The following is a 19,410-nucleotide window of genomic DNA, read 5'->3' on the forward strand; positions in this document are numbered from 1 at the left end:
GATTTTTATGCATAAGTAGAATTTGAATCCTGGTCTCCAGACTTGTGGTCCAATTCTCAAACCACCATGGCTCTCGGTTTTGACAGTTCCTTCCCCTGAAATAAAGCCTACAGCACCCGGCATTTGTTGGTGGTCTCCCATCCAAGTACTAACCAAGGCTGGCCCAGATGAGCTTCCAAGGTCAGTCCAGATCTGGTGCCTTTACGGTACAGATGCTGCCAATTGGAATGCCACAGAGAATGTAAGGAGGCTTAGCTAGGGATAAACATACTTTCCAAAGAGCTGCCCCAAAGGGCAAATTCAGTGAGACATGCTGATGCTTCAACAACTGTATCACCGTGTTATTTTTTAAAGAATATATCCTTATGGGAAAGCCTTCTGCACAGAACACTGCAAAATGTAGGACACGCCAGAAAAATGTAGGCCCTTACCAAACAAATGCTCAAAACACAACATAAATTCATGCTTCTTAATCATGCTCACAATAGAAGGCACTGTGAAATTCTTCCTGGACAGAAGATTGAAATATAGGGCATGTCCTAGAAAAGGAGGACAGCTGGTCACCCTAAAGGTGCCTACCACTCTCCACCAAACTAAGGGGCCATTCATACTATGTTACACACCAGTTTGCAAAATGGTTTATAAGTGGGTAGTTCACACTGGCACTGGGTTTTGCACACCCAATTTGTGCTGGACCTATGACAAATCCCCTTTATCACGGGTTTTTGGATTTCCCATTGTTTCTTTTTAGAAAACCCATGTTTTTCCATGGTGCTGCCAATGTGAACTTGTCTCCAATCCTACTTGGGTCATTTTAAAGGGAAGGATTAAAGGACAGAGGGTTTGACACCACTTTAACTGCCCTGGCTCAATGCTCTGGAATTCAGGGCATTGCAGTTGATTGTGGCACCCAAAGTTATTCTGGTGCCTTCAAAAGGCATGTGAACCACAAAGATTCAACCCACATTCTACCAGGATTATTTTCACCGTCCAAATAACCCCCTGGTTTCACAAGTCTGCAAGGAACCTGGGAAGGGTTGTTACAGTTGACTGGGAGAGGGCAAAGGCCAGTTTACACAGGGGATTTGTAGTTTATTTTCTAGAGCAAGCCAAGGTGCCCTTGAGAGAAGCATAGCTAGCAAACAACTATTCAACTCCTTCCCCCACGTTGGTTATCCAACATACAAGCATTAAGGCAGTATGAGGCAGCTGCCTCAAGCAGCACATTTGGAGAGCAATGAAAAGGCAGTGTGTCTTTAGGGATGTATTTTGTTTCCCCCAAAATAGACAGAGCTATGGGGCAGAGAGCCAGAGTGGTTTGAACCTTGGACTAGGACTCTGGGGACCACGGTTCGAATCATGGCTCAGCCAGGAAACCCATTGGGCAAGTCACTCTCTCTCAGCCTCAGAGGAAGGCAATGGCAAACGCACACACACCCTCTGAAAAACTTGCCAAGAAACCCCTTACCAAGAAAGGCCAAAGTAAAGCTGCTAACAACTTTGAAGGCACACAACACACATATCTATGGGGCGGGGTGGGAATGGGGGCTAAATAAGAATTGTTACTGTTTAAAATAATAAAGTGGGCCAAATCTGTTGCTCTGTGCCCCTTCCCCAAATTCCACTCCTCGTTCCAAGAATAGATTGTGAGTGGATGTGATAAAAATATATATTTCTGCATTTCCTGATCTATGCAAATAGGTGTCTTACCCTAAATATCAACTGCTTCCCAATTAAATCCCAAAAGATTTAATCCCAGTCTACTTTCCATTAACAACAGCGGCCTCTTGTGTCCATTCTGGACATTGCAGGACATACCAAACAGCAACAAAGAACAAAAGCTGATTGAAAATAAAATATAAAATCAGAAAGAAAGAAAAAACAGGAACAAAATCTAGGACTTTCCTATTGCTTTAAATCAGTCTGGATGAGCAATTTAACATTCATCATAAAATGGAGAACAGAGAGTATTGTGTCTCTTTTGTTGTTGTTGCTGCTGTTGTTGTTAAATAATAATAATAATAAAAATTTTATTTATACCCCGCCCTTCCGAATGATCAGGGCGGCTAACAAAATGCACCGAAGCGCAGACAGAATACAAAATTAAAAACAACACAATAATATTAATCAATAAAAACCCCCTTAGCCCATCCTCACGGCCACGAGAGAGGAGGGAGGCCCACAGGATGTTTTAGTCGGGGAATGCCTGATTAAATAGGAAGGTTTTTAGGCCCTTCCTAAATTGGGCCAGGGTGGTGGATGAGCGGAGCTCCGTGGGCAGCGTGTTCCAGAGGGCTGGGGCAGCTGTGGAGAAAGATCTTCTGGCCGTAGCAGCCAACCTAGCCCCAGGCACCTTCAGGAGTTGCTGTTGTTGTGTGCCATCAAGTTGTTTCCAACCTATGGTGACCTTAAGGCTATCATGGGGTTTTCATGGCAAGATTTGTTCAGAGGAGGTTTGCCATGGCCTTCCCTTGAGGCTGAGAGAATGTGACACGCTCAAAGTCACCCAGTGGGTTTTATGGCTGAGTGCGGATTCGAACCCTTGTCTCCAAAGTTGCAGTTCAACACTCGGGACTTTATCACACAGGGAAAAATGGAAGTTTAACCAATCTGGGGTCATCCAAGGTATTTCACGTAATTTCGCAAAAGATTTTCAAATGACGTCACACGCAAATGGAATGCAATCCAAACGCAATCGTGAGACATCCCAGGAATAGCTCAAGTCAGAAAAATATTGAAATTATGAATCCTTTTCCACTGCAAATTCACAGTCAATTCTCATTTGCACCTCCAGTTCGGCCATGGGATTACTGTCGGCCATGGGATCCTGTCCTCCCTACACATGCGCAAACACACTAAAAAAGCCAATGGGTACCTACTCATGTGATGAATTCATTCGCATTCACACTGCTTTCTCTTTTGGATGGATGTTGTGTTCGTCTGTGCGTGTGATAAGCTACAATGTAATGTCTTGCATTTTCGGATTGCCTCCCCCTTCCCCCCCCTTTTGGGACGATGATATATTCCTCCGTGTGAAAAAGTCATCAGACAACTACAGTGTGTTGGCTTTGCTTTGTGTCTCCTTTAAAACTAATACATTTCCTCTGGCATGTGCTTTCATGGATTTAACTGAGCATAACATGTACTTCCTCCGATACACTGAATGCGCACAATATTCAAACTTCAAGTGCAAATGCAGAGTTACATAGATGCGGGGATCAGTTGTGAATAATTTAGCCAATTTTAAGTTGCAATGCCATGTACGCTTCTCTAGAAGTACATTCCACTGGAATACCTTGAGGCTTATTTGTCTACAAAAAATGCACCACGTTGCCGTTTGCTTTCGAAGGGATCTACAAAGAAGGGCCTTGCAAGAAATCTGCAAAGGATCTGCCAAGAAGGAACCTGTAAAGGAGAAATTTTCCAAGAGATCTACAAAGAAGGACCAGTTGCAACGAATCTACAAAGGATCTGTAAAGAAGGAACCTGCAAAGAAGGAATCTGCAATGGAGGCATTTTCCAAAAGGATCTACACAGAAGGAACTTGCCAAGAATCTGCAAAGAAGGAAAATCTGGGAAGCTTCTGTAAAGAAGAAAACTACAAAGAAGGAATCTGCAAAGGAGGGATTTCCCAAGGGATCTACAAAGAAGGGAATCTGCCTTTCCACCTCTGGAAAGACTCCCCCCCCCTTTCCCTTCCTTGTGCGTAAAAAGGAAAGCAAGAAAACTCTGGGGCTGGAGAGAGAGAGAGAGAGAGAGAGAGAGAGAGAGGCAAAAGAAGAGAGCAAAAAAAAGGAGGAGCTGCAGGGAGGGAGGTCCCAAAAAAAGAAAGGGAAGGAAGAAAGGAAAAGGAAGGGGGGAAAAAAGAGAAGGCAGGGCAGAGGGAGGAGAGAGGAAAGGGAAAGGGGGGGGGGGGGAAAGGGAGGAGAAAGGAAAGTTTGGCCAAGGAAGAGGAGGAGGAGGAAGCAAGAAAGGCGCAAAGGGAGGGTTGGCCAAGTTGGCCAAGTTTGCCAAAGAGTTGGCCAAGTTGGCAAAGGCAGGATCGGAGGAAGGGGGCACGGGGGCACGGTGGGTTATAGTTTGGAGGACAAATTGAGGATGTAGAGGCTGGGGGGGAAGGGATTGGAGTGGCTGAAGATGGCCTCCTTGGCAAGGGAGGGTGCAAAGGAGGAAAAGGTGGAGGAGGTGGAGGGAAAAGGGGCCACTTTGTTGTCTGCTCCTTTGCCACCGATGGTGCCCCGGAGGCTGGCACTCCATCCGGGGGAGCCAAAGGCTCCCCCGGACGGAGTGCCAGCCTCCGGGGCACCATCGGTGGCCCTAGCAAGCCAGCCTTCCTCCCCATCCTCCTCCTCCTCCTCTTCTTCTCCATCTTTACGCTTCTCTGCAGAGCAAGTCTCTTGTGTCTGCGAGGCACTCCTCCAAGCTGGGGATCCTGGCCGCTTGGATCGCTTTTTGGGCTCCTTGCCTGCAGAAGCATCCGAGGAAGAAGAGGCATCCTCCTCCTCATCTTCATCCTCCTCCTCCTCCTTGGAGAGCTTAGCCAAAGCAAGGGCCCTCTTGGCTTTCCAAAAGGGGGACTTCGCAGAGCTCTACCGTCTGGTCCAGAGCCGCCCTTTCCAGCCTCTCCATCATCCTTTCCTGCAGGACCTCTACCTGAGGGCCAGGTACAGAGAGGCTGAGGCTGCCAGAGGCAGGGCCCTGGGGGCAGTGGATAAGTACAGGCTCAGGAAGAAGTTCCCTCTGCCCAGCACCATCTGGGATGGAGAAGAAACAGTCTACTGCTTCAAGAGGAGGTCCAGGGCTGCCCTGAGGGATTCCTATGGCAGGAGCAGGTACCCCAGCCCTGAGCAAAAGAGGCGCCTGGCCAGGGATACTGGGCTCTCCTTGACCCAGGTCAGCAACTGGTTCAAGAACCGAAGGCAAAGGGACCGAGGGGGAGCTGGAAGAGGAGGCCATGGAGCTGGTGGTGGTGGTGGCACACCCAGCAAAAGGTGAGATCTGGTCCCAAAAGGATGGAGAGGGGTGGAAGGGTCCTCTGGGCATGGGCAGAGTGCCACCCCCTGCTCCCACCTTCCCAGGTTCCCTTTCCTCCCCTATCTGCTAAGATTTGGTTCCTAGACCCACATTAGGTACCCAAATGCATGGATGTGTTGGCAAGTCTTCTATTATTCCCTATGGGCAAATCTTCTATTATGCCCTATGGGCAAGTATTCTCTATGGGCAAGTATTTGCCAATGATTCTCTAGTGGCACCTCTACTCCTATTACTCTATATGGGCAACTCTTCCCCTGTTATTCTCTATGGGCAAGTCTTCAATTATTCTCTATGGACAAGTATTCTCCAATGATTCTCTATGGGCAACTCTACTCCTGTGATTCCCTATGGGCAAGTACAGTCATTTGTCTTAGTGCGTCCCTTCATTTTGAACCCAACAAAAGGTGATATCTGGTCCCAAAGGGATGCCAAAGGGGAAAGGGGGGAGGGATCCTCAGGGCATGGGCAGAGTGCCCCCCTTGGCTCTCCCCTTCCCAGGTTCCCTTCCCATCTATTCTAGGGAATCATGCCTTTCCATGATATGACCAAAGTACGACAGCCTCAATTGAGGTTGCATCTTAGATGCAGCATTCCACCCCCATTAAAACTCTGTTCTTCCAAATGAAATTTTCCTTTCGTCCCCAAAATACTAGCGTTGTAGGCACTAAAAGATGAGGATAAATTGTTCACACTTCTGTTACTTTTGTCCTTGTATCTGTTGTGTTTGCATTCCCTTGGTATCTTCGCCTATCCCATTTCTTTGGATGCCTACGCTTTACGTAGAATGACACGCCATGTTAGGCAGGGTCCCTAAACTGGAAGCCAGCGGCGCTTTTCTTGTGGTTGTCCCCCTCTGCACTTAGAGGAGGCTAAAAATATAAAGAGCAATTCCAGTTTGTCTGTGCCTGTTTGCTCCTCTTCCCTCTACAAACAAAACAGAAACCACTGCAGTCTGAGAAAGTTCCAGCTCATTCCTCTGTTACCAACCCTTCCAGGGGGGTAGGATGGGGAAAAACAGTGTTGGCAACTCCAGATGTTCCTGCAGCTGGACACTCACATCTTTTCTGTCATGTACACACTCATGCATCTCTTTCCACTTTGCTGCAAGTTAACTGTGCTGAGCCAGAATATGAAAAGGGGCAGCTCTGAGCTCTTTCTCCTCGTTATAAAATATAACTTCAGTGGTTTTAAGTTTCCTATGACTCTTTGGGAGGTAGTGGGTGTTTGTCCATTCCCTTACCACTGTGGATGATGGACTCCATTGTCATCACCAAAACCTAATAGGTCCAGAACCATCCCAGCATCTTGCCACAAAATAATACATATGAAGCCCCCTTGGTAGCGAGTCAAGACTGTTGGTATGTCTACACTCAGTATTGTCTGCAGTAGGGATGGTCAAAGGAGCAGCCCTCTGGGTCTTATTGGACTGCATCCCAATCCAGTCGAGAGCTAAGTGGTGAGGCACACTGAGAATGGCATTCAAGTATAGAGTGGATATGAATAAACAAATTGAAGCTTAATCCAGACAAGACAAAGATGCTTCTGGTCAGTTGGAAGGCAGATCAGGGAATAGGTATCCAACCTGTGTTAGATGGGGTTACACTCCCCCTGAAGATGCATTTCCACAATTTGAGTCTCCTCCTGGACTCAGCTTTGAGCCTGGAGGCCCATGTTTCTATAGTGTCCAGGAGCAAATCTGGAGGCCCAGGGGCTTATTGTGAACTTGGAACAAATGTCAGCCTGAGCTAAATCCCTGAGGCAGGCAGGGATGAGCATTTTGTGGACCTAAGGGAAGACCTTTTCTGATTCCTCCAGTGGACTAAAACAGCTTCAGACATTTTAAAATGCTGTTCTAGGGTCAGTGGGTCAGACCCCCAAAGCAGCAAGAAAAACTCAGAACAGTCCCAAAGGCAAATGAGAGCTGACTGTATTAAGCATTTTATACTCTTCTAAATAGTCTAACACAGCTGTTCTCCTCCCCCCCCCCCAGTTTTGGGGAGTTTATTACCTGCTCTTTTTCCACCCGACAGTGAATCAGACGGGAATCCTAGCACGGAAGACGAGTCCAGCCATGGGCCTGAAGAAACCGAAGCAACCACGGGGACATCTACCATGCCTGAAGGGGTCACAGCCTCCAACACCCTTTTCCTGCCGGCTGCCTGCTCCAGCGCCTCTTCCATCCTTCTTAATGGGAACTTCATCACAGCCACCTCTCCCACCATGTTCCTCAATGGCGGCTCTGTCATCCAGACCCCTGGAGGTGGTGTCATCCTTAATGGTTTGACCCTGGGAGATAACCAGACCATCACCTTGAGTCCTGTGACAGCAACTCCCAGTCCCCCCATCCTGCTCAACGGCTCCACCGCTCTGTTGAGCAGCAAACCCATGGCACCCACCAGCCAGGAAGTCGCCAAAGGCCCCCAAGAGCCCCTTCCCCCAGCTGCTGTCCTCCTGGGTCCACCAGCCCTTCAGGGGGAGGTGAAATCTGAAGCAGAAGAGGCCTTACCATTTGGTATGGAAGTGAAGGCAGAGGAGGCAGACTCCGTCCCACCCCTCTTAACTCTCCCCGATGCCTCCACATTGCTCTCTGACCATAAGGGGACCCTCTTGGGGGCCGTTCCCATGCCTCAAGTTGTCCCATCCAAAGACGAGGCTCCTGCAACCACTCCTGTGCCCATTACACCTCATCCTAGGGGCACCTCCGGCCCTCCGGTTGTTTCCCTGGCCAAGTTAGTCCCTGCAACTCCAGCTTTGCCAACTGCGCCAGACCCTGTGGTCACTGTCAGTGGCCAAGTGACCCTAGCGAACCCATCTCCTACCACCATGGCTACATCTCTGCTTTCCATCCCCAGGTCTTCTCCAGGTCAGGCCACTGTTCTCCATGTTCCTGCCCCATCCCTGGTCCCCATTGCCCAGGTTTCACCTCCTTCCCAGGTTGTACCCCTTTCCCAGCCAGTTTCGGGGACCCAGGTGCTCTCCCCATCTCAAATGGTTCCCATGTCCCCCACTCAGATCTACACCGTACCCCAGGGTCCGCCTGCCCCTCAGCTTGTCTCCCTTCCGCAAGTTCCCCAGGGGTCACAAATTATCTCTCTGCCCCAAGTGGTGCCCACCTCCCAGGTTGTGACACTGCAACAAAGCATGGGCAGCCCCATCCAGATCTTGACAAGCGCTGCCCCCATCAAAATGGGTGCCATGGCAGGGACGCAACAGGCCACCGTGGCAGGAGGGCATCTTGGACAGAGCAACAGCGTGCATCTTATCAATACCAACGTTGGTGTGACGGCACTGCAGCTTCCAGGCACAACAGCAGGTATCCATTTTGGGAGGCAAGCGGTTGGGGAAGCTTGAGAAAAGACATGTGCATTAAGGACTTGACTAGAGCTATCACAGTGTTGAAGATTTTCGTGTGTATCATTAAGACAGGAGTGGTCTGAACAATAATTGCCTTGACATTTTTTACTGATTGGGATTGCATAACTTCTGTGAATGAGTATGTGGTAGCCATAGTCAAAGGGGCAACTGTGCCAAGTGGGTTGTCATTCTCTCTGACTAGTTATGAGAAGCAAACCTAGGGATGGAATTCCAAAGTCTGGGAGCAGTCACCAAGAAGGCCTCGTCTCCCTTGTTCCCAGCGAAGATGCCAGGAAAGATGGTGGGGCAGAGAGAAGGGACTCTCCTGAAGCTCTTATAGCTCTAATGGGCTCATAAAGGGAGATTTGTTGCTGTATTTAAGTCGTACTGGCTGAATGGGCAGCAAAGAGAGAACATAAGGTGTCTACCACTTGGGTGGACAAAGAAGAGAAGGAAAGAAAATTGCCGTTTGGATGGATAAGAAAAAGGAGAAATATTTACCAGCTGGGTGGAGAGGGCAAGACAGGGCTCTTGAGATCTTTCCATACCTAAGGCCTCTCCCATTTTCTCTCCACCTTAGGAAATATTCTCCTGAGCAACCCAGCCACAGGCAGTGGCACCATTGTCACTGGCATGGCACTCCAGCAAGGCAAGCTGATCCTAACAGCCACTTTCCCAGCTGGCATGTTGATGGCGCCCATCCTCTCAGCTCCTGCGGCGCCCACCTTGGCATTGCCCATCAAACAGGAACAGGTGGTGACCCCACCCGCATCTCTTGCGGCTGATGAAGGAAATGGTGGTGATGGCGGTGGCGACAGCAGTGGTCCAGGAAACCTGTTGCTTTCAAGCATCACATCAGGAGTCTCCTCTCTCTCTGCATCTGACAATGCCGGGCAAGCCAGCTTGTCGTCTTTTGCCCCAGACTCTCTCTTCTCCCATCCCGAAAGCTTGGGCATGTCCCAACAGCAAATGGTGTGGCCCAACCCCTTGGATCTTCAAGGGACCAGCTCTGATGGGCTCTTTGAAATGGACAAGAGCCCGATGGTGGAGCAAGCGGGGTTGCTCAGGCTTCCTGAAGACGAAGGCCTCTTGCTGGATGACTCGGGGGGTGACCCCATGGATCCAGAAGCTCTCGACTCGGGGGAGAAAGTGCTGACCCAGCTGCAGTCGGTGCCAGTAGAAGATTCTCTGGACTTATAAAAGAATGGGACAGGTGGGATCCAGTGAGTTGGGCTTGGAGGTAATCTATCACCGGCTGCAGGAAGAGAATGGGATTTTGCCTTTTAATCTATCCTTCTTGGTCCCTTCTCCTGCCATCTCCCAGACCAGGAATGCTGGTTTAGGAACTCTACAAGTGCCTTGATAAGGGAAACTCTTCTCCCATGTTTGTGAGCCTTCCCTCTTCCTGCAATCAGGACTACGGTTGCAACTTTTGTATGAATGTGTGTTGCAAACACTAAAGTAGTGAAACACAAGGGCAATGCCTCCATCCCCTTACAGTTGCGTGTCCAACACTCTTATGTGCCACCTTGCAGCTGCCAGTAGAATAGTAAGCACGATCTTGCTTCTCTTTGCTGCCTCTTTCTTGTCTTCAAAAGTTGAGGATCTTCTCCATTTCTTCCTCAACTCTTCAGCCTATGAGTTTCCCATTGAGCTTCCTCCGATTGATGATGCAGCTTGCAAAGATAGTAACTTCTGATTAACTTTGGACAGGTAGCACTTACACATGGAAACATTGGTTATTTCCTTTCCCTACCTCCATGGTGCTAAGGGATGAGGTTGAGCCTAACTCGCTTGACCCCAAATCCCGTTTTGGAAAGGGAGGGAGAATAAATCCAGTTTTTCTTGTGTTCTTTGCAAGGAGGTGAGGGGCATCAAAGCTTTGGTTTCTTGTTGGCTTTTTAGTATTGCATTTAGAGGTATCGGCGCCATCCTAGCAAGTCAAAATTGGAACAGTTGGACATTGCGCCAGTCCTCCAGAGCTAGAGTATCCTCTGTTCTTTCTCCATTGTTTGTCCACAAACACTTTTCATTTTGGTTTTTATCAGCCGGTGCCTTATCTGTGGAATAGTCTTTCAACATTTAGTGCAGGCGGGAAAGCAAGAGAAAGCCTGGACTAATTGTGACACTACACTTATGTGTGAACATAGGCACATTTTTTAAACTAAGGGACTCAGTGATGCACAGGTTATTCCTAAAAATGAAAGGTACATGCAAATAGATTGTAGATATGGATTTGCAGCTTCTTAAGACATAGTGAAGTGAGTTTTAGCCACAGACAAACATCCCTTTCTATTTGGGGTTGGGAAGAAGTCATGTCCTGTGTTAACTAGGAACACTTTTGAGTGATCATCTGAAAGACAGAAATCTCATAAACCCCAGCGTATAACAAGGGTCCACTGTACTTGTTGTTGCTGCATGCCTTTAAGTTCTTTCTGACTTACAGCGACCCTAAGACTCACAGAACGAATTTTAAACATTTTATGAACAAAAGAGCCTCCACGGTGCCAGTTTTTTGGAAAGGCAGGGCAAGACTTTGAGCCATCATAACTGAACAAATTAAAAATAAAATCAGAACAAGGTGCTTTGACTCGTTCCTCTCCAAAGAGCTCCCTTCTGCGTTCTTTTAAAAAATACCTACATTCCCTTACAAGTGAAATTAGCTTGTTCTATATCAATGTTTCCTAAACTTTGATCCTCCAGATGTTTTGGACTTCAGCTCCCATAATTCCTGATTCTTGGCCTAACTGGCTAAGGCTTCTGGGAGCTGAAGTCCAAAGCAGCTGGAGACCAAAGTTTGGGAAACATTATGGGAATATAGGTCCGAAACATAATGCAGAAATAATCTAGTTTGAGACCGCTTTAACTGCCCTGGCTCAGTGCTAGGGAATTCTGGGGACTAGTTTTGTGAGACATTTAGCCTTCTCTGTGAGAGAGCTCAAGTGCCACAATAAACTACAATTCCCAGGATTCCCTAGCACTGAGGGCAGTTAAAGCAGTCTCAGACTGGATTATTTCTGCAGTGTGTATTGGACATAGAGGCCTAGGAGGACCACAACATACTTTAAGTATTCTCCAATGTACCTGCTATGGGATTTTCAAAACCTCTGAAGGGCATCAGTTTGGAGAAGACTGATATAAATAGCACTGGGTTTAATACATTCAAAGACCAAACCATTGTAGGGCAGGTTCCTAGTCATTTTGTACCCCCAAAAATGGTACATAAGAGTTCGACAGAAGTTTGTCCTCTCAAACAGAAATTCTTGTGCCTTTTTTCCCTCTGCTACTATCATTTTCTGCTGAACCACTCAGTTAATATCCATATTTTTTCCACTGAAACTGAATGGTACATAGTTCAAAGAAAAGAAAAGTACGGTTGAGTGGAGTTGTTTGTTGGGGTTTCTTATACTCTGTCAGTTGATATATATTTTATCATAAAGAAAGGGGGGTGGGACAAAAATAGTTGACATATCTGTGGCGGGTATCCCATCATTCCTGAAGAGAAAGGATGGGATCTAAGCAAATGATTTTGATTGTTGGGATGTTTTTCCTCCTCTTCTTTCCCAACCAGGTACTGCAGCATTACATATTTTCCCTTTGTTTGTGAGAAGCAATCAGTTCAATGAGATATTTTTATATCTTTTCTTGTTTTTAAGTGTATTTGTGTCATATATATATATGTATATTTTATATATATATAAATATATTTTATCCTAGAGCACTGTATGTGTGTATATATTTATATTGTTGTTATTATTATTACTACTACTGCAGTAGCAACCCATATTCTCTGGGGTTAGGGGTGCAGGACCCATGAAAGTGGGGGAAAACAAATTAAAAACATTGCTTTAACCTGAGAGAACACCTCTCTGGGAATCTTTAGGTCCTCCAGCATAACTCTGTGGTCAATGTCCACCAGAGGTTGACCATATAATCACTTTGGAGGACATACAAATGCCTAGAGAAGTATTTTCTTAGGAATCTCTAGGTCCTCCAGCATGACTCTATGGTCAACGTCTGGCAGAGTTGTGCTGGAGGAGCTAGAAATTCCTAGAGAGAATATATTAATCAAATCTGCAAAAGTCAAAGCCACAAATGTGAAGGTCCAACTACACTACTGTTTAAAAGCAGTTAAACATGATAAAAATGCTGCTTGCCCCAGTTATAAGACCTTCCGCAATAGCCAGTAAATAGTCAAAGTCCTGGGTAAATAAGAAAGTCTTTGCCTGACAGCAGGAAGAGATGGACTCCAAGCTTTCCACTAGAAGGAATTCCATAAACTGGAGGCAGGCATTGAGAAAACTCTCATCCTCATCAACAGTACCTGTGAAGATGGTGGGACCAAGAGAAAGGCCACTCTGAAGTTCTTTTAAATGTCTGGCAAGGTCAGAGCAAGAGATACAGGAGCTTTTTGCACAAAGAAAACGGAATTTCAGCTGGATGGCAGCGCCCTTCTATGTGCCTTACTTCATGACGTTGTTGCTCTTCATCAGTTCTCTTCCGGCGGGAGACGATCGTAAAAGTGAATCTTTTGTCCAACGTATTTTTCCAGCTAGAAAAAAAGACACTTGTTTTTATGTCTATCTGCAGGAAGAGAACTGAAGCATTACAATGTCATTTGGTAAGGAATGCAGAAAAGCACTACTCTTTGGCTGAACTTCCACTTTCTATCTCCATGTGATACGCTTCACAGTCTTCCAGATAGCCTGGACCTAATAGCAATTCAGTAATAGCAAGTACATCTCTATACCACTTATCACTGAACTAGCATTACCTAAGTGGTTTACAATGTGTAAGCCAATTGCCCCAACAAGTTGGGTACCCATTTTACCGAGCTATGAAAAGATGGAAGGCTGAATGGACCTTGGAGCCCAGCCTGGGATCGAACTCACAACCTTGTGGCTGCAGTACTTTCTAGTTCATAACCAGTATTTCAGACTAGTCACTCGTGAAGCTGCTTCAACAGGGGAGTTACATGTTCCCTGCAAACAGTTTCCAAAGGCAGCCTCATGCAGAAAGTGATGGCATGAAATCAAGGCAAACGGACTTACTGCGTCCAGACTTGAAGGTTTCCTTGTGAAAATGCCTTAATGGGGATGCAGTGAGTGCTTCTCAAGTGTTTCTCTTGGTTGATATTCCACACAGAGCAAGTTTGCTGTTTTAGCTACTGCCACCATCATCCCAGCTCTGAAACAAAGCTTCTCTTCCTCCCGACGGCGGCTTCCCCCTTTTCATTTCCCTGAGAGGCTGTTAAGTTGCTGGGAAGGAGTAAGTTGATCCAGGTTGGATAGTATTACTCAGATGGCTGTGTAAGCAATATCTTCTGGGATGGAAATATTTAGAAGGATTTGATTTTGCCCTGAATTGGGTGGGAAAACAGGGGATGTGGATGGAGAAGAGACCACTCCTCTCAGGCAAAATTAACCCTTTCTAATATCCTAGAAATATCTTGTTCCAACTTATATGCAGAACATATTGTAAGAAAAGCAGGCTTGGACACAGAAGAAGGAGGAGTAAAATAGGAGGAAGGAATATTAACAATCTAAAATATGAAGATGACACCATAATGCTAGCAGATAATTTCACAGACCTGGAACAACTACTGAGAAAGATCAAGGAAGAAAGTGCAAAGGCAGGCTTACTGTTGAACATAAAGAAAACAATGACTACAGAGAAACTACACAAATTCACCAAGACAATGAGGAAACAGAAATAGTAAAAGAATTTTCATACCTGGGATTAAACATTGATAGCAACGGGGACTTCAGCTAGGAAATCAGAAGAAGATTAAGAATGGGGAGGGTGGCTGTGAAGGAACTAGAAAAGATCCTAAAATGCAAAGATATTCAACTGAGTACAAAAGTTAGACTCCTCCAAGTCACTGTATTCCTTCTTAGCAGTATGGATGTGAGAGCTGGACAGTTAAGAAAAAAGACAGGAAGAAAATCAATTCACTTGAGAAGTGATGCTGGAAAAGACTACTGAGGATCCCATAGACAGCCAAAAGGACAAACCAATGGGTCCTAGAGCAGATCAAGCCCAACATCTCCCTGGAAGCCAAGAGGACAAAACTTAGGCTGCTGTATTTTGGACACATCAGGAGAAGAGAGGACTCATAAGAAAAAATAATAATGCTGGGAAAGGTGGAGGGAACTAGAAAGAGAGGAAGGCCACATACTAGATTGATGGACTCGATTGTCATGGGTATGAATTTACAGAAACTAAGCAGAGCAATGGAGGATAGGGAGTCTTGGAGATGTCTCATCCACAGCGTCACCATGGGTCAAGATTGACTTGAGGACAGTTAAAACAAAATATCCTAGAAGAACCAGTATAGTTTAGTGGTTTGTGGATTGCACTAGAACTCCTAGGATCCTAACATAGCTCAGCCATGGAAACACCAACAACATCCTCCTACCTGGAGCAAGCCTTGTTAGGCAGGTCATAGAAACATAGAGCTGGAAAGTACCCCAAGGGCCACCTACTCCAAGCCTTGCCATGCAAGAAAGTGCTGCTAAAACAACCCTGTGAGGTGGCCATTTAACCTCTGCCAGGGCAGGAGAGTCTACCACCTTCAGAGGCAGGCTATTCCACGGCTGAATAGCTCCTACTGTAATGGATGTAGTATTATTCCTCCACCTTTGCACTAAGACGCTGGGAATTCTGATTTTGGGTCCACCGCTCAAAACATCTCTCTCCAACCATCCCTCACCCATAAAAGTGGGTTGTTGCTGTCCCCAGCCACTACACAAGCCTCTTGTTATTTGTCTTGCAACAGGTTATTAGTCTCAGTAATGGCTGCTAGGTTGGTGTTGGGGAAACATGATCTGCACATGGGAAGAGCAAAAGGGGCAAGGAAAAGAAACAGAAGGGGCTCTGCTCGGGGAGGGGGACTGTTCTGTCACCTGGCAGGAACAAGAAGAACAAAGGGAGACCATGAATGCTTTTTTTTCATGGGGATTCACCAGCCACAGGGGAAAAGAAACCTTACGTACAGTATTATGGGCACAGCCAGACTGATTTTGTTCCAGGCTTCTTCAATATTGTACGGGGTTAAAATAAACCGAAGTGAGGAGTGCATATAAAAAGTCTCTGATCGTACTGGGAGCTGACAGAATATATTCCAGGATAAACAAAAGGCATATAGATTTCCAAAATAAAATTCAGAAAGAATAGAAACAAAATCTGGGATTTACTTAATCCATCTGGATGTGCTATCTAGGTGTGCAAATCTTTGTAAATTTTGTTCTCAAAAGCAAGACCATCTAACTTCATCCTTTTTCTCGTCACTGAAAGAAAGTTGTCGAAAGTGCATAGTTTTCAAAGACTATTTACAGTGCAGGACTTATTTTTGACCCAAAAGATGCATGCAGGGTTTTTGTTGTTTTTTTGTGTGTAGAAAAGAGTACTTTAAATTCAGAAAGCAAGTTTTGTCTACATAAAACAGCATTTTCTGCACAGCAATTTGGGGGGACTCCCACGGCAAAAGTCTCCTGCAAAATGCATGTGGCCAGATAGCATCGCAATTGACTAGAATGACAAGGGTTTTAGCAGTGTAGACAAGCCCTAAGAAGCCCAGCAAAAGGTGGTGGTATTAGAGCTTTGTGTCCTTTGTTCATGCTTCCTGGGATGAGAGTCAGAATCCATGTTCCAAAGGTGGAAAGCAGAAGGCACCATCCAAAACAGGTAGGCCTGAGCGGATGCAATGAGACAAAAGAAGATGCAGATATGGGAAGGACATAGAGCTGTTCCTCTATAAGTTTGCCTCCTTCTCAGCTACCCCCAACACAGGGGAGCATCTCAAGTTTCCATAACCTGACAACCCCTCCAAAGAAAGGTTTGTCATCCAAGGGTGACAGTGGTTAAAAAGATTTCTCTCTCACTTTTCTCTCTCTCTTTCACTGTTCTTGTACAGTTGGCCAATGGCTCTCCACAGCTGCAGTCTGCGTGGGCTGGGCCTGTAACTGATACCCCCAGACATCTACCCCAGGCGACTGTCTCTAGAGTCATGAGACAGACAGAGAGAAAGGGAGTCCTGACAGCAAAGAGAAGTGGAGGTGTGGAGCAAGGGGAAATAAAGTATGTTTCGGGTAGGGGGATATGGCCATCCCAGATAAAAAATTGGCGGGTGTCAGACTTGCCTCTTGCTCACTTCCTATGCTCCTGCCATAGTGGGACAGATTTGGTTTCCTCTGTCAAAAAGGCAGGATTTGCTCATGTCCTCTGCTCCAAAGAGAGCATTGTCTTTTGTACTCAGGACTCCTTGTAGGTGGCATATCAGGTTTACAGACCCTGCCTGAGTCGGGTTTTAAAAGCCGGAGGAGCTGGGAGTCTCTGCCTCATCTTCTTAGAGCAGGTCACCTGTGTCCTATCCTCTCCACCATGGATTTTGGTTTCACCCAGGAGCAAGTGGCGTGCGTGTGTGAGGTATTGCAACAAGGGGGCAACATCGAGCGTTTGGGCCGGTTCCTTTGGTCATTGCCAGCCTGTGACCACCTGCACAAGAACGAGAGTGTCCTGAAGGCCAAAGCCGTGGTGGCTTTCCACCGAGGAAACTTCCGGGAGCTTTACAAGATTTTGGAGAGCTACCAGTTCTCACCGCACAATCACCCCAAGCTACAGCAACTGTGGCTCAAGGCCCACTACATCGAAGCCGAGAAGTTGCGTGGAAGACCATTAGGGGCTGTGGGGAAATACAGGGTGCGACGTAAGTTTCCCTTGCCACGGACCATCTGGGATGGAGAAGAGACCAGCTACTGCTTCAAGGTAAGGCTACCATACACTCCAACTGTCCTGATTTGGCAGGGAAAGTGCTGATTTAATCCTCTGTCATTCCACTTTTTCAAATGCTTTTAAAACATCCCAACTTCTCTCTCCTTCTTCCCCTTTGCTCTTTATCTGCAGCATACTTCCATTGCTACAAGCTGGATTCAAAGGGCAAAAATAGTTTGTACTCCATTAACTCTGCAAAAGGCAAAGGAGAGAAGGGGCTGTAACCTTTCCCTTCCCTTTCTTGAATTGACATTCTCATCTATATATGTCTGATCCTGATTTCCACTCCACCAAATGCATCTCAGGAAGCACACTTAAGTCTACGAAAGTCATGCTGCCAACTTCTTTCTTTCACTTAGTCTCAAAGGTACTACAAGACCTCTCTACATACTGATTCTACAGATTCTACAGGCTAACACGGCTCTATCCTTGGATTGGATTAGCAGATTAGTATTCCAATTCAGTTTACTTGTTTGGGATTGTTACAATGCCTGCTTACATCTACTGTAACATATTTATTGATTGATTGTTGAACATCCTCTCCCTCTCACTTTGGTAGTCAACTCAAACAGTACCACTTAAATAATCTTCTCTTTTCCACCACCAATAAAAATGGATAAAAAAGGGGAAGGGGAAGTCAGTGTTATTGGAAAGAAAATGTATGAAAATGCTTATACAGGTACAATTCAGAGTCTGCATCTACACTGTAGAATGTACAGTGATCCAATATAAGGAGAGGTGGAATACAAATATTATTAATACAGTTTGACACCACTTTAGCTGTCATGGTACTATCCTACAAAATCCCAGAATTTGTAGATATTATGAGGCACCAGAACTCTTTGGCAGAGAAGGTTAAACACCTTGTAAAATTCTAGGATTCTATCAGATGGAGGTACAGCATTTAAAAGTGGTTTCAGACTGCATTATTTCTACAGTGTAGATGTACCCTCATTGAGAAAAAAAAATATGAGGTTTTGTTCTCACTGTTTCTATTTTCCCCAACAGCTTTATGTTTTGTCTTTGACTGCAGTTACTTTATTGACTCCTGCTTTTCTGTTGCAGGAAAAATCCCGGAGTGTGTTACGGGAATGGTACATCCACAATCCCTATCCATCTCCTCGGGAGAAGAGGGAACTGGCAGATGCCACTGGGTTGACCTCTACTCAGGTCAGCAACTGGTTCAAGAACCGACGCCAAAGGGACCGGGCAGCAGAGACCAAGGAAAGGTGAGGACTGCCCATGTGGGACTAGCATGTAACTTCTGGGGTTTTACTAAAGCATAATGGATAGATGTATATCGATGTCTGTGGTCTATCTATTTTGTACCAACATAGCAAGGAAGGTGGAGGAAAGACAAGTTGTTTTCGCTGATTACTTTTAATTGATCAATTAAATGAGTCCTGTTACCCTTGGACCTCTTTCTACAGTCCTATCAGATGGATAGATTTCCTTACCATCTGGGGACGGTGATTTTGTGGTCTTCTCTTTCTCCTTCTTGTTCTTCCTCCTTGCAGAGAAAACAGTGAAGGTGGCTCTATGAAGGAAGGAAGGGACCTGCCACGAGAGAGACATGTTATCCTCAGCTCCGATGATGAGAGCTCCCCCATTGACAGCCCAGCAGCTCATGGATCCAGTCCCTCCCTGATCTACCCTGGCTTGCCACTATCGGCTTCAATGGGAAACTCTGCTCATGGTGCCCAAAGGATGGATTTTCTGCAACACCAGCCTCTCCAGAATAGCCTCCTGGGACCCCTCACTTCCACTCTTGTTGATCTGGGATCCTGAAACAGTACAGTGTGGAAGACACAACCCCTATTTCCCTGCATGCATTGCCAATGGACTCCTCCTTTGTTCTAATGCTTTCAAATATTGACTGGCATCCTGTACGCAGTTATGGATTTGTAACTGTTCCACATTCAGTAACACTACATAGTCATGTTTTTGTTGTGTGCCTTCAAGTCGTTTCTGACTCATGTGCCTCCCCAAACGACAAACCCCAGGATTCCATAAGATGGAACAAAGGCAGCTAAAGTGGAATAATAGCACTATAATTCTGAATTAAAAGCGATTATAATCATAAAACAGCGCCGTTGGCAATACTTACCACAAGACGTCGCCTTTGACTAGTAGCTGATGTGTATCTCAAGCATGGGTAGGGCATCTTTTTTCATAGATGGGGAAAAACTATCAATAGCTCCCAACTGCATAGCAGTTTTAGGACTCTTCAACTGCAAAACATCACTGTCA

The 19,410-nt window shown here is 46.0% G+C and overlaps 2 protein-coding genes across 2 annotated transcripts; both read left to right on the forward strand.

Moving 5' to 3' along the window:
- The first annotated feature begins 4,230 nt into the window (after window positions 1–4,230).
- Window positions 4,231–12,048, forward strand: SIX5 (SIX homeobox 5). The gene is made up of 3 exons (XM_089479084.1): window positions 4,231–4,991; window positions 7,065–8,347; window positions 8,969–12,048. The coding sequence occupies exons 1-3, from the start codon at window positions 4,231–4,233 to the stop codon at window positions 9,586–9,588; spliced, it is 2,664 nt and encodes an 887-aa protein (XP_089335210.1). The 3' UTR covers window positions 9,589–12,048.
- Window positions 12,049–16,767: 4,719 nt separating this feature from the next.
- On the forward strand, window positions 16,768–18,948 carry LOC149304596 (homeobox protein six1b-like). Its single transcript, XM_089478147.1, has 3 exons — window positions 16,768–17,154; window positions 18,226–18,389; window positions 18,678–18,948. Exons 1-3 carry the CDS (start codon window positions 16,771–16,773, stop codon window positions 18,946–18,948), a joined length of 819 nt encoding a protein of 272 aa, XP_089334273.1. The 5' UTR covers window positions 16,768–16,770.
- Window positions 18,949–19,410: the final 462 nt, after the last annotated feature.

The sequence above is a fragment of the Sceloporus occidentalis genome, unplaced genomic scaffold, assembly GCF_023333645.1.
Source record: "Sceloporus occidentalis isolate IW3139 unplaced genomic scaffold, rSceOcc1.0.p SCAF_13, whole genome shotgun sequence".
Taxonomy (NCBI): Eukaryota; Metazoa; Chordata; class Lepidosauria; order Squamata; family Phrynosomatidae; genus Sceloporus; species Sceloporus occidentalis.

What these genes read in the sequence shown, in the direction of transcription:
- SIX5 (XM_089479084.1), top strand. Translation starts at nt 4,231, where the DNA reads ATGGTGCCCCGGAGGCTGGCACTCCATCCGGGGGAGCCAAAGGCTCCC. An exon ending in GGTGGCACACCCAGCAAAAG is followed by an intron (nt 4,992 to 7,064) that starts GTGAGATCTGGT and finishes TCCACCCGACAG; the next exon opens with TGAATCAGACGGGAATCCTA. An exon ending in GCTTCCAGGCACAACAGCAG is followed by an intron (nt 8,348 to 8,968) that starts GTATCCATTTTG and finishes TCTCCACCTTAG; the next exon opens with GAAATATTCTCCTGAGCAAC.
- LOC149304596 (XM_089478147.1), top strand. Translation starts at nt 16,771, where the DNA reads ATGGATTTTGGTTTCACCCAGGAGCAAGTGGCGTGCGTGTGTGAGGTA. An exon ending in AGACCAGCTACTGCTTCAAG is followed by an intron (nt 17,155 to 18,225) that starts GTAAGGCTACCA and finishes TTTCTGTTGCAG; the next exon opens with GAAAAATCCCGGAGTGTGTT. An exon ending in GCAGCAGAGACCAAGGAAAG is followed by an intron (nt 18,390 to 18,677) that starts GTGAGGACTGCC and finishes TCCTCCTTGCAG; the next exon opens with AGAAAACAGTGAAGGTGGCT.